At 60.9% G+C, this 22,603-nt stretch overlaps 5 protein-coding genes across 5 annotated transcripts; 2 read left to right on the top strand and 3 right to left on the bottom strand.

The window, feature by feature from the left end:
• Positions 1-1,412: 1,412 nt before the first annotated feature.
• CHLNCDRAFT_58500 (hypothetical protein) lies at positions 1,413-5,486 on the bottom strand (the record flags this gene model as incomplete). The annotated part of the gene is made up of 11 exons (XM_005845761.1): positions 1,413-1,883; positions 2,042-2,177; positions 2,439-2,549; positions 2,658-2,751; positions 2,910-2,968; positions 3,139-3,280; positions 3,900-3,975; positions 4,140-4,226; positions 4,497-4,773; positions 4,948-5,338; positions 5,457-5,486. 11 exons carry the CDS (start codon positions 5,484-5,486, stop codon positions 1,715-1,717), a joined length of 1,572 nt encoding a protein of 523 aa, XP_005845823.1. The 3' UTR covers positions 1,413-1,714.
• A 204-nt stretch (positions 5,487-5,690) lies between these two features.
• On the top strand, positions 5,691-14,522 carry CHLNCDRAFT_36397 (hypothetical protein). The gene is made up of 29 exons (XM_005845874.1): positions 5,691-6,012; positions 6,113-6,196; positions 6,341-6,418; positions 6,509-6,597; positions 6,704-6,809; positions 7,025-7,163; positions 7,259-7,369; positions 7,485-7,668; positions 7,761-7,858; positions 7,962-8,066; positions 8,166-8,285; positions 8,520-8,666; positions 8,807-8,892; positions 8,993-9,140; positions 9,254-9,430; positions 9,660-9,789; positions 9,930-10,052; positions 10,159-10,249; positions 10,387-10,464; positions 10,509-10,516; positions 10,561-10,688; positions 10,814-10,873; positions 10,981-11,055; positions 11,139-11,274; positions 11,373-11,444; positions 13,696-13,765; positions 13,843-13,920; positions 14,011-14,209; positions 14,320-14,522. Exons 1-29 carry the CDS (start codon positions 5,800-5,802, stop codon positions 14,400-14,402), a joined length of 3,216 nt encoding a protein of 1,071 aa, XP_005845936.1. The 5' UTR covers positions 5,691-5,799; the 3' UTR covers positions 14,403-14,522.
• A 1,266-nt stretch (positions 14,523-15,788) lies between these two features.
• CHLNCDRAFT_136575 (hypothetical protein) lies at positions 15,789-18,023 on the bottom strand (the record flags this gene model as incomplete). Its single annotated transcript, XM_005845760.1, has 8 exons — positions 15,789-15,921; positions 16,108-16,189; positions 16,321-16,804; positions 16,921-17,289; positions 17,389-17,504; positions 17,604-17,659; positions 17,753-17,866; positions 17,992-18,023. The coding sequence occupies 8 exons, from the start codon at positions 18,021-18,023 to the stop codon at positions 15,789-15,791; spliced, it is 1,386 nt and encodes a 461-aa protein (XP_005845822.1).
• An 812-nt stretch (positions 18,024-18,835) lies between these two features.
• Positions 18,836-19,899, top strand: CHLNCDRAFT_25631 (hypothetical protein; the record flags this gene model as incomplete). Its single annotated transcript, XM_005845873.1, has 4 exons — positions 18,836-18,977; positions 19,097-19,378; positions 19,555-19,624; positions 19,713-19,899. The coding sequence occupies 4 exons, from the start codon at positions 18,836-18,838 to the stop codon at positions 19,897-19,899; spliced, it is 681 nt and encodes a 226-aa protein (XP_005845935.1).
• Positions 19,900-20,153: 254 nt separating this feature from the next.
• Positions 20,154-22,003, bottom strand: CHLNCDRAFT_56257 (hypothetical protein; the record flags this gene model as incomplete). The annotated part of the gene is made up of 8 exons (XM_005845759.1): positions 20,154-20,229; positions 20,340-20,461; positions 20,595-20,739; positions 20,889-20,991; positions 21,169-21,277; positions 21,375-21,448; positions 21,600-21,711; positions 21,860-22,003. The coding sequence occupies 8 exons, from the start codon at positions 22,001-22,003 to the stop codon at positions 20,154-20,156; spliced, it is 885 nt and encodes a 294-aa protein (XP_005845821.1).
• Positions 22,004-22,603: the final 600 nt, after the last annotated feature.

Here is a 22,603-nt window from a genome sequence, read left to right as displayed (position 1 = left end):
CGCGACCGCGCCAACCGGACCATCAAGCTGGCACAGAAGCGCATGACGGCTGACCTGCTGACCAAGTTCAACCTGGGTGAGGCCAAGCCCCTGAGCACCCCACTCAGCACCGCCACCAAGCTCACCAGCGTCGGCGAGCCCATGGACGCACGCACCCCCGGCTATGCTCAGCTGGTTGGGAGCCTGCTGTATCTGTCAGTCTGCACACGCCCCGACATCGCCCAAGCCGTGGGAGCTCTCGCCCGCTACATGTCCAAGCCCAGCCTCGCCCACTGGCAGGCAGCCAAGGGCGTGCTGCGCTACCTGGCGGGCACCGCCAACTACGGCATCACCTTTGGCGCTGGCGGCCCCGGGCTGGAGGCCTACTGCGACGCAGACTACGCCGGCGACATCGACACCCGGCGCTCCACCACCGCCTACGTCTTCATCCTCAACGGCGGTGCCATCAGCTGGTCCAGCCGCCTGCAGCAGACCGTGGCGGCCTCCACCACCGAGGCCGAGTACATGGCGGCAGCCGCCGCCATCAAGGAGGCCCTCTGGCTGCGCACCCTGTTGGGCAACCTGGGCCAGCCCATCCAAACCATCCCCATGCTGGCTGATAGCCAGGGCGCCATCAAGCTGCTCAAGAACCCCGTCTTCTCCATGCGCTCCAAGCACATCGACGTCATCTACCATTTTGCCCGCGAGCGCGTGGCACGACGTTTCCTTCTCCTACATCAAGACTGACCACATGGTCGCCGACTCCCTGACCAAGCCCGTGCCGGCAACCAAGTTCGACTACTGCCGCACCGCCATGGGCATCACCCCCTGCAGTTGAGCAGTCTGCGTGGGAGTGTTGGACGGCGGGCCACCTGGCTGCACCAGCGCCCGCCAGCTGTCCAGCCTGCTCACCTACAGCACCCACCGCGTTGGGACGCGGCCAGACCGAAAGCCAGATGGCCAAACCGAAAGCCACGCGCCCCACACCCGCGCCAGCTGGCAAAACCCAACGGTCAGCTTCCCCGACCCAATGCCATCTGTCAGCACCCTCCAGCTGGCGGCGACATCTGGCGGCCACCCGCCATCTGGCCATTCTCCCATGCATGCATATAATCCCCTGCATTTCGCCTTGTTTGTCATTCTCTCCTAGTGCCCTTCCTCAGTGACTGCCCTCTGCAGTCTGGTGTAAAGCCCTTCTCTCACAACACGCCCAAGGGGGCCAATTGCACCCATGTCGAGGCCTCCCAGGCCAGTTTTGAGTGCAGAATCGTGATCCCCGCCCCCTAAAACCCCAGGGGGAGGCAGGAGAGGCCCCAGAAGCCCCGTTTAAAAAACTGGCCAGCGGGTCAAATGGTGCAGGTCAAATGGAGGGGGTATTTGTACCGCAAACGATACCCCTTTTTGCCTCATCGGGTAATCGAATCTTACCCCTATTTTGACCAATTTCATAGTTCCACTGCTGAAATGTGAGCTATATACGTAGGTGCACGTAGGGTGCATTACTACTCGCATTGTGGCATCATGTAGCACCTTATTGTAGGTGGTAAAAATGTCTCCAAAAGGCGGGGCGGCGGAAAACAATGCAACACCACCCATTCAGTTATCCAGCACAGTAGCGGACACTGCCACACCCTGCCACACTAATATACACGTGACAAGTGGTACGGGTGCGCAGCGACGTAGGCGGCACTGTTGGGAGTCAAAGACACCCCCTTAGGTTGCAACAATCATTCCACTAAGCCCTGCTGTAGTGATGCAAGCGGTAGAGCAACACACGGCCGCGCGCGTTGCCGATGGCCAGGTATCCGCTGTTTGGGCTGAAGGCTGCGTCGTGCACGTAGTGCAGGGGCGATTTGGAGGTCGGCCAGTTGCTGAACACGGTCATCGTGGGCACATGCACCACCCTGCACCAGCCGCGGCATGCGGCATGGCAGTTCGTTTTGCCCCCACGCTTGGCTTCCATTGAACGGGTGTCGACACCACCTTCCGTAGCAGGGGAGCTCGACACCAGTGCAGCGAGGCTCCGTCAGTGAACAACACGTCCAGCTACCCATAACCTCACCTCAGCGCGTCACGCTTTAGCCTGGACGCCATGACCATCATTTGGCAATCGTGGTTGAAAGCCAGCGTGTCGATGCTGGTGGTCAGGTTCAGCACCGTCTTGAGAGGCTTGCCTGCACACTTGTCCATAATCCTTGCTGGACATCCATCCGGTTTTGTTTGGTGCGACGTGGTTGCAAGCAATCAGCTTCGCTCACCTGCGCTTGGTGCCTCGGGTAGCACCCAGCCTTCTCCACTGCTAAATACAGGTTGCTGGGGCTGCGAGGGTTGCGCCCGTGCGTAGATGTTGACTACGCCGCTGTTGGAGCCTGCGTGCGGACCAACGGCCCGTGCATGCACACCAATCAGCAACTAGACACAAGTCACGCTCCTGCTGACTGCAAGCAGGCCTGGCCCACCTGTGGCGAAGAGGGTGCCGTCAGACGCGCAGGCCATGCTGGCGCCGTTTAGGCACCCCTCGTCCTGATGCCGCTGCAAGCAGCGCTGCGTGCGCAGGTCCCAGACATACACTGCATGAGCATGGGATGAGCGGCGAGGTGGGCCACAGGCAAGGGAGCACGAGGGGAATGGAGGACGCAAGCGATTTTCTGCCCGTCTTCCATGGCAGCAGCCCGTACCTGTGCCGTCGCCGCCGCTGGTGAGGAGCTGAGTGCCATCGGCGGTGAAGGCACCGGTGCGGGCAGTCCCATTCATCTTCAGCGTGCCAACCATCTGCAGCAGGCAGGTGAGTGAGTGACCGCCAGCACCACCGTGCTCCTCCTGCCAGCCTAATCTAGACGCGCGGGCCACGAAGCGAGGAGGGCCACCTCGGGACGCAGCCCAGCCAACTACCACTGCACAACCGTGGCAGGGTGTGAGCTGCGCCTCACCTGTTTGGTGTGCAAGCTGACCAGCGGCACGTGCCCCTCGTTGCCAAAGAAGGCAGCGACTGCGCAGCAACCAAACAGAAACAGCGCCGATGGTCAATCGAGCCAGAGAGTGGTGCACCCACAAGCACGGGGCACTTGCAGCAGAACGCCCCCAAGCCCAGCATCAGCCCAGCTCTGCAGCGCTGAACAGCACAACTGATGTGCTGGCCGGGGCAACAACGAAGCTCACTGGGTTGCGGACTGTGTTGGCTGGTCACAAAGCTCTCGAAGCTCTTCTCATCGCGCCATGCACGCAGCGAGGCCAGGCGCTCCACCGCCCGCGACTCCACATCTAACAAGTAGAAGAAGCGGCGGCGGCCACTCAATACCACCTGCAGGGGGTGGGGTGGGTGGGTGTACGGTGGGTGGGCTGGGTGGTGGACAGCCTGGGTGGGCACGTGTGGGAGAGTGAGGCCACCCGCCATGCGGGTGGACCAAGGCAGCGGGGGCTGACTGAGTGGGCGCCGCACCCCAATCCACCACCCCCTGCCACACCATCCCCGCCCCCTCAGCCACGTCCTCTGTGGACCTTCGGGTGCGGGCGGGTGGCAGCAGCGGCGGCGCGGGCCCGGGAGCCCCGGCGCGTCATTGCCCCTCCCAACCCGCGGCAATGCGACACCGGGCGCTCGCGCAGGGGCTGGGGTGGGCTGGGTGGTGGGTGGCCGGGTGGGATGGGTAGGGCCACTGCCCCCCCTGGGCCAACCGGCCCCGCCTGGGCCAGGAATGCGTCGCCGCAGATGGCTGGCCCTGTGCCCAGCAGCGGCGGCCACCCCCACTTCTATGCAGACACCCCCATCGCCTGCCCAGTCGCTTCAGTGCGTCGAATGGCGAGCACAGGCGCAGCGCGGGTGAACATGCATGCAACGAGAGCGTGAACAAAGCGACGGCCTGTCTTGGCAGCGCATTTCCTCACTCGACGCTGCCAAAACTTAGCTGTGCTGTGAAACGCACCTTGCTGCCGCCCGCTGCAAAGGCCGCCTTGTGCACTGGCATGTCCTCAATAAACCAGCTAGCAGCGCGCTGGTTCCTACAGGGAAGAACAGTGAGGCGCAGATTTCAAGCAGCCCACGGGGCAACAGCAATGCGCTCCAGCAGACAAACACCGCCATCACAAGCTGCTGCTGCTGCACATGGTGTTTGGCCACCGCATCAGGAACGAAGTCTCATGCAAGGAGTCCCATGCAAACGCACTTCACGCCATCCACAGTGAACAGGCAAACCCGGCGATCCAGGCCCGCGGTCAGCAGCAGCTCGCCATTCTGGTGGAACTCCACGCTCCTGCAGCAGTGGCAGAATTAGCACCAGGGAAGTCAGCATGATGCAGGTGACAGCTTAGGTGACAGCACAGTCCACAGCAACAACCCAGGATGAAAGAACGACAGCACATGGCGGCAGCGGCACAAACAGGTCGCCAAGACATGCCGCCAGCATACTTAAGAGCTGCAGCATGCAGCCTGCGCCACTTTTGACTCTGGCGCCACCGACAACAGCAGCAGCAAGCGTTGGGGCAAGGGCAACAGCCAGGGAGGGCCATCCAGCGGCACGCACTTGACAGCACCCTTGCAGGGTTCAGTCTGGTTGGCATCCTTGAGCCGCGTCGTCTCCAGCATGCTCGGTGGCAGTGCGGCGCCGCGGGCCAGCAGGCCACCCGCTCGCTGCAGCAGGCGCTCGGCAGCTTCGGCCGCTTCATCCTCGGTGTCGCTGCCGGCATCGCCATGCTCTGCTGCTCGCTGCCTCTGCTTGGACGCCTTCTTTACGCTGGCCCACGCTGTGCGTGGGTTGAGCTTGTTGTGTTGCTGCCGCAAACGCTGCTCGTACTGCTGGCCTGCACCCCAACATGAGTTGCGAAGCGCAGGCGGCATCGGGCCACGAGGCGGTGCAGGTTTGGGGCGGCCCAGCAAGCTCATGCTGCAGGCGTTGGGGTCAGGCAGCGGGAGCATGTGCACAAGAGCTGCTCCAGGGCAGACAGGGCTGCCCCGGTGGCGGCACTGCCCCCCACCTGTCAACTCCACTTCATCCTCTGCTTGGCGCAGCTTGCGCAGCTGGTTGCGGGCCGCCACATTGACCCGCAGGTGTGCATCCTGGGGGTCCTCCCATGCCGGACGCTTGCGCTGCTGCCGCGCGCTGGCGGGCGGCACCTTGTTGGCGCCCCGGCGGTCTTCATACAGAAGCAACCCACCCCCACCGTGCTGCCGTTGGCGCCGGCCCTCCTCCTCGTCTCTCTCATCCATGATTTGGTCTTCGTCTGCTGCTGCCGCGCCTGCAGCATACGACCGCAAAAAGGCGGCCAGTGCGCTGCCGTGTGCCTCGTCGTCGTCCACCGCCTCCTGGCCTAGCTGCTCCAGCGCCTGCTCGTCCCGGCCAAACAACAGGCTCTCGAGCTCCGCCTCCTGATGCGTGCACGGCAGGGGAAATGGTGACTCCAGGGGGGAGGCCCAACAAATTGCATGCAGTGTGCGCCTGCTCACTCGCCTGCCCATCCGTCAGCTTTCTCGCCTTGCGCCCCACATGCCGCCCCGGCCCCTCGTCGACTAGCATTGTGCTTTGTTGCTGCTGCCCACGTTCTGAATGCAGGTTGCCACTGCGCCGGTGGGCGGCCAGGGGGGTCGTGACAATGGCAGGAAGGCTGCATGCATGATGGACGCGACATGCGTGAGATTTTTGGGGGCGCCGACGTGGCCTAGCCATCGACGATGGCCATCCTGCGCCCAAAATTGCACAGGTAGTCCATCAATCCCCACCGGCATTGAAAGATCGCGCGGGCGACCGATTGCATCGCTCACGTCCCGATCAGACATCCCGAGACCTGCAAGCAACATCTCACGCACTCTCCTCGTTCACCAGGGCCCCCATGCCCAGCCCTGGATCGGTGCCAGGCCGGGCGCTGCTGTCGCTGCTGCTGCTGGCCGCGGTAACGGCCGGTGGCGGCACCCGCGACCGTCCGACCACACAGCACGACCCCGCCCCCAAGCTCAACGTGCACATTGTCTGCCACAGCCACGACGATGCTGGGTGGTTGAAGACGGTTGATCAGTACTACTACGGCGCCAACAACACCATCCAGGTGCGCGCGTAGGGGTCGTGCGGGAAGCAGAAGACGGAAGGGGCAGCCAGCGGCATGCATTCAAGGCACTATAACTTTCTTCCCGCTGCTTTGCTCCCAGGTGGCAGGCGTGCAGTACATCCTGGACACGGTGGTGCAGGCGCTGGCCGCCAACCCCGCCCGCAAGTTTGTGTACGGCGAGATGGTGTGCGCCGGGCTGGGTGCCGCTCCCCTGATTCCGTGCCGTGCTCGCTTCACAAGTGCCTGTCATCTGCCGCCAGGGGTGGTGGGCGCTGCCGGCTGGAATGCCATCCTTTCCATGCCATGCTATCCTCTACTGCCCCCGCAGAGCTTCTTCATGCGCTGGTGGGCGCAGCAGGATGAGGACATGCATGCGCTGGTGACGCAGCTGGTGCAAGATGGCCAAGTGCGTAAGCAAGCAGCATTCGCTGCTTACACCTGCTGCGTGCCTGCGATGCAGCTGTTGCACCAAAAGCATTGCCATTGAACATTGCAGTTGGAGTTTGTGAATGGCGGATACGTGCAGCAGGATGAGGCCACAGCACACTATGTGGCAATGATCGACCAGACAACACTCGGACACACGTCTGGGAGCTGCCAGCACCTGTGCCAGCTCATTGCGGATGCCTTGCAATGCATTCATGCCGCGCCTTGGCTTGCGACTCCAGCGTTAACTACTGCCTCCTCGCAGGTTCCTGCGCAAGACGTTTGGGACCATCCCCCGAGTGGGCTGGCAGATTGACCCATTTGGTCACTCTGCCACACAGGCAAGCCCCACAGCCTGCCTGGGCGTGGCAGTGGCACCAGACCTCACACCCTGGTGGTCCACAGACTTGCTTGGCCAGGATTTGGGGCTGCCACCATGCAGGCCGGCTTGTTGTCTGCCCACGTAGGCTTTGACGCGCTCTTCTTTGGACGTGCAGACTATCAGGCATGACACGCATGATTGGCTGCTTGCCTGCTGGGCTCTAGTGTGGTGAACCTGCATGCAGCGCGACAGTGTGCCGACCAGCCTGCCCACCTGCTGGAGCGCGTGTCCCCGCCTGCGCCACAGGACATGGCGCATCGCAAGAACCTGACGGCCATGGAGATGGTGTGGCAGGGGTCCAACTCCCTGGAGGATGCCACCGTTTTCACTGGCAACTTCATCAGTGGTGAGCGTATGCGGCAGGTGGTGGTGTTTCCTGTGGACGTGTCGCTCCTTGAAACAGCATTTGATTCTAGCATGGTCCCCAAGTGCGTGCAGGCAACTATGGACCGCCTGAGGGATTTGGTTTCGAGTGGGGTTGCCCGCCAATCATGGACGATTCACGCCTGGACGAGTACAATGTGCAGGACAGGCACGCTTGGGACAGCAGTTCTATGAGCTACAGGGCTAGCAATTCCTCCCAGCCATTGCAGCGAGGCATGCATGCACTTGCTGCCCCTTATAACGCTGCTGTGCCGACCTGCCGATCTGCCGGCTTGCAGAGTCGATGCCTTTGTGGAGCAGTGCCGGGCAGTTGCCGGGGTCACCCGTGGCCCCGACATCATGCTGCAACTGGGCTCCGACTTCCAGTATGCCAATGCTCACCTACAGTACAAGAACCTGGACAAGCTAATCCGTGCTGTAAATGCCGATGGCCGCCTCAACGCCTTCTACTCCACCCCCGCAGAGTGAGTTTATCATGTGTGCCGAGGCTTGTATCCACAGTCAGGATGGCAAGACAGCACGTGAAGGGGACAAACTAGATGATCCTTTGCTGCAGGTATGTGCGCGCCAAGCATGCCTACAGCGGCGAGCGCTGGCCACTTAAGTCTGATGATTTCTATCCATATGCCGACTTTCCACATGCCTATTGGACAGGTGACCGCCGCATAACATTTGTCGTTTTGCGGTTGTAATCAGGGGCATCATTCCTCATACCGCTGGTGCTTGGCAAAGCTTGCGTGGCCCCTCACGGGCGCAGGCTACTTCACCAGTCGCCCCGCCAGCAAGGGCTACATCCGTGCAGCTACCTCTTTTCTACAGGCGGCACGCCAGCTGGAGGCGTTCATGGGGCTCCCCGAGGGAGGTACGCGCCGCTGCGGTACTTGCTGTAAGGGTGCCCTGACACCATTTGAAACCTGATCAGCTCGAGCGCATGCTGCTGCCACGGACCCTATGGCTGCAGGACCCACTACACATGCGCTAGAAGAAGCGGTGAGCCTGCTCCAGCACCATGATGCCATCACCGGCACTGAGAAACAGCACGTGGCCTGCGACTACCACAGGCGCCTGCACAGGGGTGAGTGTGCTATGCGTTTGGAGACAGTGATTGCCATAGCGCAGCTGCCAGCTGGTGGCATCCATTTGCTCTGGCGCAAGCCAGGCGGCCTACCCCTCCGCCGCTTCCGTGCAGGGCTCAAGGAGGCGCAGGTGGTGGTTACCTCTTTACTGGAGGCGCTTATTCGTGGCCAGTACACGCCCGGCGGTGGCCCTGGGCATCATGGTGCTGCTGACGGCAGCAGCGTGTTGGCCAGCGAAGCACGGACGCGTATCGGCACAGCTGCCAGCCTGCACCGCCGCCTGCAAAAGGAGGAGGGGCAGGCGCGGGCACAGCCCAACCCCGTGGACACACCCATTGAACTGGAGGTCTGCGACTGGCTCAACATCACTGCCTGCAACACCACAGGTAGCCTCAATGCTGCCGTCCTGAGCCACATACGTCCAGAACTGTCAGGATGTATCATTCTGAAGTCCCCTATGCATACTTTAAGGATATTTTCAGAATGACGCACATTGTCTCACAGCTTCTTTTCTCTCCGTTTCCAGTGCGCTTATCGGCCACAGGCAAGGGCTTCATGGTGGTGGCCTACAATCCTCTGGGATGGAGCCGTGAGGCTCCCTTGCGGGTGCCGGTGGACTCTGGTGCAACCTGTACCTGGCATGTGACGGGTGGGTGGGCAAGTTGCCAACTCTGCATCAGACTCCAGTTGCTTTGATTGCACTCAACATTAGCCATGCGGCCAATCTCTTTTTCTTGGTGCAGGCCCCGAGGGCGATGAGATGGCATCGCAGCTGGTCCCTGCCTCACACAGCACCAACTCTTTGCAGCAGCTCCTGGCGGGCGTAAATGCCACCTCTCCCACAACGTTTGGGAATGCTGGTGGGTGCCGATCTTTGGCATGTCGCCCCAGCCACAAACTGCAGCTGCCGCTTTCTGCTCGAGGCGCCATATGAGCCTCAAGCTGACGTGTCGGAATGTGTCTCGGCATGCAGAATTGGTGTTTGTGGCGCGGCTGCCGCCCCTGGGTTACAGCACCTTCTTCGTTCAGCCCTGTGCTCACAGCATGCATGACAGCAGCATCGGCAAGCTGGAGGAGGCAGCACATCGGGATTCTGCACCCAAACCTGCTGGGCCAACAGACGCAAAGCTGTTGCAGGCCAGCAACGGCAGTACAGAGCCCGAGCGCTATGTGCTGCTAGACAATGGAGTTGTGAGCCTTGAGTTTGACACGTACACAGGTGAGCGCCTGATGTGGTCTCAGCTGTGCTGTGCCGTGCTTTTTTGCGCTGGACACATCCTCTGCAGATGGCAGCGGGTTGGAGCATAGACAATCCATGGACGGCAGATGCACATCCTGCTCCTAATCCTGCTTTGCTGCCGCTCCTCCTGCCGCCCTAGGCCTGCTGCGCAGCATGAGCTCACAGGGCACTTCAGTGCAGCTGTCCACCTTCTTTGGCTGGTACAACAGCAGCGATGGGCTGGAGGTGCAGGAGAACAGGGGCCAGTCCAGCGGCGCCTACATCTTCAGGTGTGGATCAGCGCGCAGCTCAGACCGCACCAACAGCCATTGGCAAGGTCTTGCACTGTGTGGGTCCCCTGCTGCTGTTGTAGGCCCAACGGGTTCTACAACATGAGCAGCTCAAGTGAGGGCGGCAGCTGGTGGAGCAGCCTGGTGGGGCAGCTGTTGCCCGGCAAGAAGCACCGCAAAGTCGCGCAGCTTGAGCTGGTGCGTGGTGGAACGGTTTTGGAGGCGCGCCAGGTGTTCTCCAATTGGGCCACGCTGGTCACCAGGTAAAGGAGCAGCAGAAGGTTACTTTAGCCAGTGGAGGGGGGCAATGGTCAGCCTCCACCATTCCTCTTGCGCCTGGCTGCCAGTTCGCTGCCGCCCTGTCCGCAGGTTGTACCGGGGGCAGCCGCAGGTGGAGGTGGAGTGGACCGTGGGACCTATCCCCATCGAGGATGGTCTGGGAAAGGAGGTGGTGCTGGTGGTGAGTGAGTGGACACATACTTTGTTGATGGATGCCGTGCTTGGCACGCTCTGAAGTCAAGGGGTCCTCTGCTAGATGATGCTTGGGCCCCATCCGCCTCGTGCCCTCCACTCGATCTCGTCGCTGCCGCAATGCAGTACACCAGTGACATTGACAGTGGTGACGGGTTCTGGACGGATGCAAATGGCCGAGAGATGGTCAAGCGCACGAGGCAAGTATGCAGGGGCGATGCTGCATGAAACAGCGCTCTGTCAGCCAGATGCACATGTGATACTTACTTGTGCTGACGGCCATTCATGATCTCAATGCAGGAATTGTCGGCCCAGCTGGGAGCTGAACGTAACGGAGCCAGTGGCAGGCAACTACTACCCACTCACGGCTGCCATGTACATCCAGGATGCCGACAGGCAGCTGGCGGTGCTCACTGACCGTGCACAGGGTGAGGGGGCAGCTAGTGCGGTTCAGACCTCATCTGGCCCGTATTATTGCGACGTCCAGGGAGAATGTGTGTCGCGGGATGTTATCCTTCTAAGCACTGGGCCGCATGCATCGTCTTGGTTGCAGGAGGGGCCTCGCTGCGGAGTGGACAGATGGAGGTCATGGTGCACCGTCGCACGCTCACAGGTGTGGCTAGTTTGCTGTTGCAGCCAGCCACTGTTCAGCATCAGGCCACTCTCCTGGTCAGGACATGCCCTGCCCCAGCACACCTACCTTCCTGTTGACTCTCACAGATGATGCACGGGGCGTTGGTGAACCGCTGAACGAGACTGCCTGCGGCTGCTCGTTTTGCAACTGCCCAGGCAAGTGTTGAATACTATTCATATGCTACCATGGTGCCCTGTCAGCTGCCGGCTCAACAGGGCGCCGCTCTGCTGTCCTGCAATTGCAGGCTTGGTTGTCCGTGGCAAGCACTGGCTGCTGCTAGCATCGCTGGAGGAGGCTGCTCGGCCGCGCCGCACGCTGCAGCAGCAGCTCAACGACCCACCGCTGTTAGCATTCAGCGCCATCCCGCATGAGATTGGCAGGTGGGGTGAAGCAGCAAGTTGCACTGCTGTTGTGAACGACCTGTGGCGTTAGCAGTGCTGTTAGGTCGACGGTGCAGCTGCAATGCCGTCTGCTGCAGCTCCTCTGCCATTGACGGCCGAGTGGGCCTGCGGCGCACCTTCAGCCTCAGCGAGGGACACATCTTGCACAGGTGAGCAAGCTGCTGGCTAGGTGCGTACTCAACTTCCAATAGGACGCGTGGGTGTGGGTGTTGGTGGGGTCTGATGTTAGGGGGCTGCAAATGAAACACTAGATTGGCCCCCCACCACTACCACCCTCCCGAAGTTTCTGAGAAATCACCTTTGAAGGGGTGGCTGGGGGCGGTTAACAAGCGGTCGTCGGCGCCACGGGGCAGCATGACATGGCGGAGGTTAGGCCAACTCATGAGCCGCTTGCAGGGCTCTGCGACATTCCGCACGCAATCCTGTGGGTTCAGTCTCGAGGCCGGAGACTCTAGCTGCCTACGTAATCAGCATCGCACCTGGGGCCAAGCTGTGGCTCTGGGAGACTGTCACTGGCTTGTAGCGTCAGGACAGCCTGCGGGCCATATGCCGGCGCTACATCCCCGCTGACAAGTTAACTAGATATGCGGTAGGGGAGGGGCCAGCAGCTGCCCCGCTGCAGGTGGCGGCAGGAAATTGAGGGGCCGCAAGGCCTTTGCGAGGGGCAAGGGCTGACCCTGCACCTCAGTGGGCACTTGTTTTCTTATTTTGTGACTTCTGCCTGTCTTGTGCTGTCGCAACCTGCCAGGCGGTTGCCGCACAGCCCTATCAGGATTGTGTCCTCTTTACCAAGATATCCCTGGGCCCCTTTCTTTCAGCCACCCGCATGCTCGGATTCTAGCGTTTCATTTACAGCCCGTTTACAGGTGCGGCATGACTGGCTCGTTTTGCACGCCAACAGAAACCACAAGAGACTGCTGAACAATTGTTTGCACCGGATCGGGTGGGTGCGACCGGAATTCATCTGCTGGATCCACCAACCCTCACACCTGGTCCAAAACATACAAGAAAGACACAATTGTTATGGTGGTCATCAGCAGCCAGGTCCCACCCATAGTCCAGGTGACCTGCATGCGGTGCATAAACCATGCACCAGCCAATTGTTGAGGCAAACCGTCTGTCTCTGCTGCCGATTCAGCCCCAATTCGTCTAGTGGTGGTTGATGCCCGCCTAGTGGCCGGCCCCCTTGTCGCTTACCAGTGGGATGAAGAGGGCTTACCAGTGGGATGAACAGGTACAGAAAGCGCAGGCCCAGGGAGAAAAAGGTCTGTCCACGCAGGCATGTCTTCACCGCTTCGGCCTCTAGGAAGGTGCTGTTATTGTCGCCTGCCAGCCCTGCTGGCGCCAAATCTGTGTTGGTGGAGTGGTGGTAGTGCACCGCACGCACAAGGAAAGGATAGTGCACGAATAGGCGCAGCGCCTGCATCGCAAAGAGTGCATGGTGCGCTCTTGTGCCATGTGTGGCTGGTTGTAAAGCCGGCAGCATTTTGGGCAAGCTACGTGCCTGTGCCAGTGCGAAGAAGGAGAGGAACAACGCAGCCACCGCGGTTCCCAGCTTGGCCTCGGGACCGATGATGCTGCTGCCGCCGGTCAGGGGATCCCTGCGGCTGCATGCGCGGAAATGCAAACATGGCCTTCAGTGCCCGTTACAAGATGTGGAGGGCCCAGGGCAGGCACAACCGTCAAAGCCGCTCATCCTGCTGCCACACAGCGTCGCTGTGCCATATGCGTGCCTCATCTGCCGCACCGCCTCCATCTTGTCGCCATCCAGCACCACGTTGATCAGGGTCGTGACCCTGCACTGGCAGATAGAGAGCCCGCTTTGCATGCATTGCATGGCACTGCCTTTAGCATGCCCCTCCCAAGGTCGCCTTGCCGGTGCTCACCCAACAGAGGCGCCCGTGCCAAGGATGGACGCAGCGGTGATTGGGTTCCTGCGGGCGCACGGTGACCTTGTGGATCCAGAGCGGCAAGTTTTGTAGGCAGCCTTGAAGCGTACCGCATAGTCTGCACCGCCAGGTTGAGGTCTGCATCACTACCAGAAGCCAGCACTGCCAGCGTGAACAGCTGCCGTGCAGTCTGCCCCGTCCTGTCCAGGCGGTGGTGACCAGCGCCACCTCGGGCCCCCCTGGCATGACCCGAGGCTCTGTCGTCTGTCAAGTGCCAGCTGTAATACCAGGCGTGGTAGAGGGAGAAAATTGCTAGGCTGAGCACAGCAAACAGCAGGTCCAAGGCCTGGGGAGTGGCCAGCCCTAGCGACAGCATGGCCGGGGCCATGCTGCTGGTCGACCCAACTGGAATGTTGGTCAATGCAAAGGCACACGTCTTGCTAGGCTGTGTAGGCCAAAATTCACTTTAGCATCCCGCCTTTCTTTTGCTGACCTGTCGCTCGTAACGCAGCAACGTGCACCTGCTGACGCTCAAGGACACGGGGGACAGCTACCTGGTCCGATTGGCGCACTTGTACCAGGTGAGCTGCCGCGACCAATGTTCAGCAAACAAGCTGCAACCTCTGCTCAAACTTGCTCCGTCGCTCCTTCGATGCAGGAGGGCGAGGACCCCGGCTTGTCGCGCCCCATCACTGAGAACCTGAACGCCGTGCTACAACTGCTGCAGTACCGCGAGGTGTGTGCCCCTGCTGGCAGGCAGTCTGCCGTGCCGCTTCCCAATACCTGCATGCTGTCCGTGTTTCCCACAGTGGCTGCCCGCCTGCAGATTCACGAGCTGTCGCTGTCGGGCAACCAGCTGCGTTCTGACATGCTGCGGGAGCGTTTGCGATTTGAAGCAGGCGACAGCCTGACCAACGATAGCTGGCCGGGCGCCGGCCCTGCCGGTGGGTTGCACCCTGCTCAGGAGCTAGATACGGGGGAGATGGCCAGGCTGCAAGAGGGGGCTCAAGTCATCGACTGCTCCAGTGAGTTTCATTCCATGCAGCCGTTGCTGGCAACGGGCAATTTGTGCCTAATTCAGGGCCCTGCCCTGGCTAGCGCCGACATTGGCCGCGCGCTGCTTCCATGGCTGCAGGCGGATGCAGCAACGGCGAGCTGCTGGTCACGCTGAAGCCAATGGAGGTCCGAACCTTTCAGCTCATTTACCGCCCCTACTAGAGCGCCTTAACCACGGCGTTCTGCTGTTGTTGTTGTTTTAGCATTGGAGGTGCTCGCCTGCTGCTTTTGTTTTCAATCAACCAGATCGGTTCCGTTCGAGTGCAAACAAGTGCACAGTGCAATGGTGGGCAGCCGAGTCGACTTTCAGGAGGTCCCACTCCAGGACATAAACGCTGTTCAGAGGGCGGTTGGGACGTTAGTTCATGTGCGAACGCGAATTGGTAATCTTCATCGCGGGAATTACTCCGGGCGAAGGGGCGGCACGGCCGCCGCCCTCACCCGCCTCCCTCTTCCTGGGCACACCTGCAGGCTCTGCACCTGGATGATGTCACCCGACACCTCAGCAAGCCTGGAAACACAGAAGCATTCATGCGCTCGTTGCTGCAGTCTTACCTTTGCACACCCAACCAGACGTTGCTCGCGGCGCCCGATTTCCGGCAAGCCTGGCGCCTCAACCAGCCCTTCAGTAGACCCGTTCAGCCGCTTTCATTTCATTTGCATTTGCAACCAGATGACTCAAAAAACTGGACGCCCTTGCCTGGATGCAGATGCTGCGCGCTGATCGCAGAGCTGCATCGGCAGCATGAGGAGCGTAGCAACGACCAGGGCATGGCAGCAGAGGCAGCAGAGGCAGACACATACACACGCAGCGACCGTGCTGAGGCATTAGCCCAGCTGAAAGATCAGCTGCAGCTGGAGAGCCTGGTTCAGGTGAGGCTGTGTTTCGCTTGTTTTGTCAATTCAACTTTGCCTGTGAAAGCATGCATCCCCCAGCGTCTCCTAAGCAGTTCTCCACGCCCGCAGGAGCATGGATCTGCTATCTGCATCCACTTTATTGCATCGCATCCTGAGTGGCGGGGGCAGGGCCTGGGGGCCAAAATGATGTGCCACATCTGCCAGCTGGCTGACAGAGGCCACAAGCCGCTCTATTTGGAGGCCACCAGCGCCAGATCGCAGGTAGGTGTCGACTGAGTGGGCACTGGCTGGAAGGCGGCTGTCGCCTGCGCGCTCAATGGTTGGTGGTTGCCACCCCGCGCAGGCGCTGTATGCCAGGCACGGCTTTGTGCATGTGGCAGATAAACCTCTCGACAGAGAGGGTCCTGTGTTGCGGGTCATGGTGCGTGTTTCTCGAGCAACGTAAATTGAAGTTACATACAATGAAATGAGCTCCGGTCAACAATCAACAGTTCTGCCATACAGGTGGGGCCATGGCAGGGAGTGGCATGGGGATTACCCTGTATCAACGGCCTGCACGGAACTGAGGCCACTTGCCAAGCAAAGCAGAGGGCAGTGCAACAAAAGGGGAACAAAGCCTGGCCCCCTTCAAAAACTCACAAATAAACAGACAACATGCGAGAGATATGCAGCCAGCTTATAGTCACCAACCTACACGATGCGGTAGAGCACCCGATTTTTGCCGCTAAGAGGGAGTGTTGCGACACGTATCCCTGGATCCTTGGCCACCAAGTACTGCAGGAAGTGCTCATAGCTGGTCACCGACCGGCCGCACAGCAGCCGTCTGCAGCAAGAGGAAGGGAGAGGCGACAGGCCAAACTGTTTGGGGAAGCTGCATTCGGGTTTGCAAGCACCTCTTTTGGCCAGGTATCAGTGCACATCACGCATCAACAGTGCAGCTGCAACACATCAAGCCATCGGGCCAATCACCATTCGCCAGCGCCCCACCCAGCCCGCCAGCTGCCTGCACCTGGGGAACTCGCAGCTGTAGACGCAGCAGGGCACCACCGCAAAGGGCTTGCCATGAGCGATTGCCAGGTCAACAATGAACTCTGCACGCATCCAATGGGTGGATGCGACGTTGGGGACGGCAGGGCGACTGGCCCGTCCCAGTAGGGCATGTGCACGACCTGCGCACACCCAGCAATCCGCCACCATGAAGACAAGGGCAACGCGGCCGCACCTGTGGCTTGGTCGGGATACACGCCCACAATCACGCTACATTGTGTCAGGCGGTGCCAGGCCGTGGTCGCATCGCACACCTCTGGCGCGTGCCGCTGCTCTAGCTCCTGCTGCAGCTCACTTTGCTGCTGCAGCTCCGAAGTCAGGTGCTCAACAGACGGCTGGGCATCAGCAGCGCTCCTCATGTTGGAGCTGGCTTCAGCAACATGCGTGCCTGCGGTGCCTGCCGCCCACCACCGCTGGTCCTCATCCTCTGAGTCGCTTTCCACTGGGATGCTCCATGCCACCGCCTTCTTGCGGCTTGGCTGAGCGAGCTTGTCAACTGGCGGCGGTGTGACCGCTGCCGGGATCGTCGCTATGCTGGCCACCAGACTGACTGGCTCCTCACTTACGCCATCCACAGCATCTTGCTGCACCGTGGATACCTTGGGCTCGTGCGGGGCCACTGGCATGTGCCACTTGCCGTGCTGGGCCTGGCGCCGGGCCTGCAGGGTGCATGCCCCGCCGCAGGCTCGTAAAAGATGGTGGCAGGGCAAACCCATCAACCCACCCCGCAATTCCCACTCGCCTGCTCAAACACTGCTGGCCACTGCGCTGGTACGTCCCACGTGGCTGCCGGTGGCTGAAGCTCCTTCCGCTGCTCATCAAGGTCCAACAAGCTGCTTTCAGCCGCGCACACGCGGCCGCCACAGCTGCTGCTGCTCCTGCTGCTGGCACGCTCCCTGGAGCTGCCGCCACCCATGAGGCACGCAGCCAGCGCGGGGGTGATGACCAGCCGCAAATGGTCTGGCAGCAAGGCCCCAGTCACTGGCTGCGCTGCCGTTCCCTCTCCAGCATCCTCCTGTGCCTGCTGTGACAGGTTCTGCCAGCATCGCTGTGCTGCCGCGGCCTGCTCCACCGAGAGGCCAAAGCTAACCCGCTGGCGATCGTTGTAATGCGCAAACGGTTGGTTCCAGTGGTAGAATCCAGCCTGTGGCAGGGTAGCCAAAGCAGGGTGGAAGTCGTAAATGGAGACGTTCTGGTTCGCGGGATTGGCATTCACTCCTCAATTTTGTCTTCCACCACGCACCAGCAACCACTTGATGCGTTTGTGCAACTCCAGCGGGCGCGGCTCCAGCACGGTGGCAGGGGTGCCGTTGAGGTTGCAGAGTTCAAATGCGAGCTCGCCCGAGCCGCCAGCCACGTCTGGAAAGGGGGGGGGGGGGGGACAGACGCACGCTCCTATTGATGCTGTCGGCGCCTGGGAATGATGCCACACACACGTCGTCAAGGCTCGGTGCTCACCTAGCACGCCCGCGCCTTCTCTGAGCTTCTCTCGTCCAAAGGTGTCAATCAGGAATCTGCGAACCAGGTGACCAGCGCTTCTTCAGCTAGTGTTCAAAAGGTGCTTGGCAGCCAAGCCTCGGTCCCAAGCCACAAACCCCCTTTCTCACCTGCGGAAGGCACTGGCCCTAAACTTGTTCTTGGACTGTGACCGCCGCTGCGCCGGTCGTCGCGCAGTACCATCGCTGCTGCTGCCGCCGCCGAGTGCCGCCTTCAGTGCGGCTCTGTGGCAACAGCGGCAAGCGACAGTGTCCGTCATGCCACCAACAGCAGTCACAGGTTTGCTGCAATGCAAGGCAGGCATCTGCAGAACAAGCACAAATCTGGCAGCGCAACAGCTGCTGCTCACTGCTGCTGCGCCTGCTGCTGCCGCAGCGGCATGCCCAAGCATTCAATTGGGTGCTGGAAGATGCAGCGGTCACCAAAGACGCAAAAGCCCCGTGCCCGACAGCGCTTGCACACCTGCACTTGGGAGCAGCATTTCAACGCGTGACTCTGCAGAGAAGCGGGATTGAACCCCCAACCACGTCCCCCAAGTAAGTCTCCGGGGCCTGCTCACCGGTGCCTCTGCCGCAGCGCCCTTGGGTCCTGGTGGCAGCCTCGCCTTGGCGCAGCTCAGGTGTCTGCGTTTGTAAGCAGAATAATAAAATACACAAGCATCAAGTGGTGCACTTCCTTTACCTTACCTTCGGAGCGCACAAAGAAATAGGTAGTGCACTCCCGGTTGACGACGACGGGCAGGGTTTGGGCAGGGCAGCAAGCAGGGCGACTCACTTGTGGGAAGCGCCATCATCATCCTTCTACAAAGAGAGAGAGAGGGGAAACAACCGTGGCCGTGGCAGCTTTGTGGGCTGGGAGAGGAGTGGCCAGACTGCGGCCAATAACGCTGGCACTCACGCTGCACGCTCCGCTGCCACTCACCATGCGTTGCCCGGGGTTGATGAAAGAGTCGGAGGCCAGGCAAACACGGGACTCCAGGCTGTTTCCGCCCCAGTGCATAGCCAACAAGACGAGTCATGAGCTGCACCTGGGTGCATCAGGGGAAAACAGTGCTGCTTTATACGCGGGCTCAGAGTACTGCCTCGCTCGGATGTACTGCTCGCCTGGTGTGTCGCCATTCTCTGCTCCTGTTTGCCACACCCTTCTTTAACCTCTCTTCATCTTGCCTCCCACTCCAAGGTGCACAGCGGGCCATGGCGTCGGACCGGCTCGAGAGGCACAGAGTGGGCACCCTTTGCTCCCTGTACCTGATTGAGCAATACATCGATCGTGAGGCGGAGGAGAGGCTGTTGCGAGATATCAGGGCCAGCAAGCAGCAGTGGAAGGCCGTGTCCGGTCGGTGTTGCCGCTGCCTGCCGCTCAGGCGAGCGCGTGGGCGGGGGTGCGGGGGCGGGGCATACAGTTGTTGGTCGTGGGCCGCCTACCCCCACAATTTGCCTATGACCTTCCTGCAGGACGCAAGCTGCAGAACCTGGGAGGGATGGTGCACAAAAAGGGACTGGTCCCGGCACCGATGCCCAGCTGGTGCACGCCGCTGCTGGCCCGGCTGGCATCCGAGGGTGTCTACGGTGGACAGCTACCTAATCACGTGCTTGTGAACGCCTACCAGCCTGGGGAGGGTATTTTACCCCACGAAGATGGCCCGCTATATTACCCAGCAGTGGCGATCCTGAGCCTGGCGGCCCCTGCAGTGGTGCGCTTTGTGCGCAAGCGTAGCGCGGCAGAGGCGCATGCAGGTGGGTGCTGCCCATGCGTCAGGCCATGGCACAGGCCTGGCTGCGTCGTGCACTGCACGTGCATGCATGGTTGGATCTGCGTGCACCACCTTGGCACGGTGGGGGAACGCACAGATCCTGCTGGCTCTTGGGGGCCATGTGCAATGCAGCTGCGGCATTGGCCATGGTGGGCGAAGAACCGCACCAATTCAGCCATCAGCTGGTAGCGTCTGTGGTCTGCCAGCCCCGCAGCCTGCTCATCTTCAGGTAGGCTGTGGGCGTGCACAAGTGGAACCAATGCTTTATCGCCTCTAGTCTCTGTTTTCCCAGGGCTTATGTTTGCTGCCTGCCACAGAGACGAAGCTTACTCGGACTGTTTGCACGGCATTCTGGAGGCGGAGGTGGAGAGCATAGATGCTAGCGTGGTCAATGCACAGCAGGCGGGGTTGGCAATCGGGCAGGATCTGCCGCGGGGTGGGGAGCGGATATCGCTGACCGTGCGCCGAGTCCTGCACACTTACAGCTTGGACATCCGGCTGTAGGCCCGCATTGCGCTTGCCCTTGCTGCCTGTCGTCCTTCTTCCTCATTTACAAATGAAACAACAATCGACAGGCCGGCATGCTCAGGTAACCAGGAAGCATAGCCAGGGGATAGAGGCAAGCAGCCAATTGTATGGGAGCAGGAGCAATGGAGCAATCAACGTTCGCGCCTGCAAGGTCTATACAAACAGAAAAAGACTGAAAAACATGGCAACACACCATGTCAGAGTGCACTTCGCTGTTGCCTTTGCTGTGCTCACTGCGCCCCCATCTCCCTTTTGAACATCTCTATAAGCTCGACTTCCTCCTTGCTGCCCAGGTAGATGGGAGCCCTGCAGGTGGACGGACCCGGAGGGCGACAGAGGGGATTGAGATCTCTGGGCACGTGTGCAAGCAGGGCGAAACCCTAGCAAGCCCCACGCAGGAGTGGCCCCAACCGCACCTGTCATGAATGGAGTCGGGCATGGTCTCCAGGCTGCGCTGGGTTCCTGTGATGGCCTTGCCGCCTGCCTGCTCAACCAGCATAGCCATCGGGAAGCACTCATACAGCACACGCAGCTTCCCCTGCAGGCATTAGTGGCAGGTGCAGGCTCTCACTCGCATATGGCCCTCGTCCCACCAGGCGATGTCCCCCCCCCCCACACACACACACGCCCATGCTTTACAGCGCAGAGGTGCCCTCCTGGCCCCGGCTTGCCTTGGGGTTCTTCTTATCGGCCGGGTACATGAAGATGCCGCCATAGAGCAGGGTGCGGTGCACGTCGGCCACCATGGAGCCCACGTAGCGCAGGCTGTACGGCTTGCCGTTGTTGTACGTGCCCGCCTTGCACGCCTCCACGTACCTGCAAGCAGTACAGAAGCCGTGCGTGGCATCGGTGGGCTGCAGCAGCATCAGCATCAAGCTGGCATGCAAATGCCGGTTGGGGCCAGACCAGCATCTGAGTTGTTGTGCCGCTGCTGCGCTGCTGCCGCCCCAGTGCTTTCAACGCACTTCTTGGTGGCCGCATCCCAGTTGACTGCGTTGCCCTCGTTGATGGAATAGATCGGTCCGCGGCTGGGCACCTGCACTTTGGGGTGCGTGATCACGAACTCGCCTGCACGGGAGGGAAATGAACCACAGCATTGTGAATGAGAGGCATGGTCTATCTAGTTTTGCAACGCAACTAGTTGCCTGCCCAGACGCCCATCTTGCTCAGCCAGACCCACCCCACCCCCCACCCCCACCCACCCCCACGTACACACACACGCACAGCGCCTTCTCAGACACTCACCCAGCGTGGGGTCCAGAGTGAATCCAGCCACGCCCTTGCCCGTGGTGATCATCATGTAGCTCATGCTGCCATACATGCAGTACCCAGCCGCAACCATCTCCGTCCCTGGCTGCAGCAGTGACAGGCAGGGCATGGCGACCGCGGGCAGGTAAAAAGAATGAGCAGAGAATGAGTCGCTCTCCCTGCCACTGGCACAGGCTACCCACCCGCATCACGTCCTCCAGCGAGTAGTTGCCCGACCCCGGGTTCTTCGCCTTGTATATCCCAAAAATGGTGCCCACTGAAGGGGGGAGGTGCAGGGGCAAGCAGGTAGGCAGCAAGCGCGCGGCGAGGGCTTGCTGGTTGAAGAAGGCTGCACTTTCAGAGCGCCAGCTCTCCAACACCAGCTCTCCTGCCCCTTCCCTTCCCCGAGCCGCTCCGAAACGCCACACCTGACACGCCACAGTCAATGTTGGATGAGCCGTCCAGCGGGTCAAACACCACCACATAGTCGCCGCGGTGAGGCTCCTCAATGAAGATCGGCTCCTCCTCCTCCTCGGTGATCTGCAGTGGTTGGTGGCGGCGGCGGCAGGTGACGGCAGCTGGGTGGGCGGAGTGGAGTTGCGAGTCGAGTAGCAGCATCAAACACGCTGCTTCAAGGTCTACAACTGGAGCCTGCGTCCAAGCGAGCGCAGCCACTCATGACGCTCACCAGGATGCAACACTGCCCGGAGCGGCGCAGGCTGTTCTTGAACACCTCGTTGGCCACTAGGTCCAGTTTCTTCTGGTCCTCACCCTGCACATTGCTGCTTCCCGCCATCCCCATCATGCCGGCCAGGCCCGCCTGCGGCAGCATCGGCAGCAACAGCTGTAACGGCACCGCCCAACCTGTGTCAAGCCACAGGCTGCGCTGCTATGAGCTGAAAGTTGCCAACACCAGCGTGCATGCCGCTTGACCAACTGCCCCTCGTCAAATCTCTGCGCGCTGTTGCGCACCCACCCGGCGCACTGCAGAGCTGACAAATTTGCAGCCCACGCCGATGGCATTGAGCAGCACGGTGAGGCGGCCACGGGCATTCGGGGACTTGTGCTGCTGGGTGAGAATCCAGGCGCTCAGAGTCAGCGGGTCGGTCTGTAAATCAGAGGGTGGGGCGGCGGCAGCGGTGGCAGGTGGTGCGTCAGCAGCAGGAGAGCTGGGCGGCCTCGGAGTGCACCAGCGGCCTTTGCTGCCTTGACCTGGACTCCAGCCTGTCGCCAGTGACGAGTTTGGGGTGACTGCGTGTGTGGATAACAAACCTGCAGCAGCATCGGATCGACTGCTTCTACTTGCGACATCGTTGATGGCCGTAACTGGGCCACGCAGCTGCTGTCAGAGTCTGTGCAGGAAGCAGCGGCAAAGGTCAGCGCCGCTAAATTTGCCACGGTAGCCAGGAGCCGAGCACGCGGTCTCATGCGC

This window comes from Chlorella variabilis (genome assembly GCF_000147415.1).
Source record: "Chlorella variabilis unplaced genomic scaffold CHLNCscaffold_16, whole genome shotgun sequence".
In the NCBI taxonomy this organism is placed as follows: Eukaryota; Viridiplantae; Chlorophyta; class Trebouxiophyceae; order Chlorellales; family Chlorellaceae; genus Chlorella; species Chlorella variabilis.
This window is presented reverse-complemented; position numbering and strand designations above follow the sequence as displayed.

Excerpts from the sequence above, each read along its gene's own strand:
- CHLNCDRAFT_36397 (XM_005845874.1), top strand. The coding sequence starts at position 5,800 with ATGCCCAGCCCTGGATCGGTGCCAGGCCGGGCGCTGCTGTCGCTGCTG. Across the intron at positions 7,370-7,484 it reads CAGGCACGCTTGGGACAGCA|TCGATGCCTTTGTGGAGCAG; the intron begins GTTCTATGAGCT and ends CGGCTTGCAGAG. Across the intron at positions 7,669-7,760 it reads TTCTACTCCACCCCCGCAGA|GTATGTGCGCGCCAAGCATG; the intron begins GTGAGTTTATCA and ends CCTTTGCTGCAG.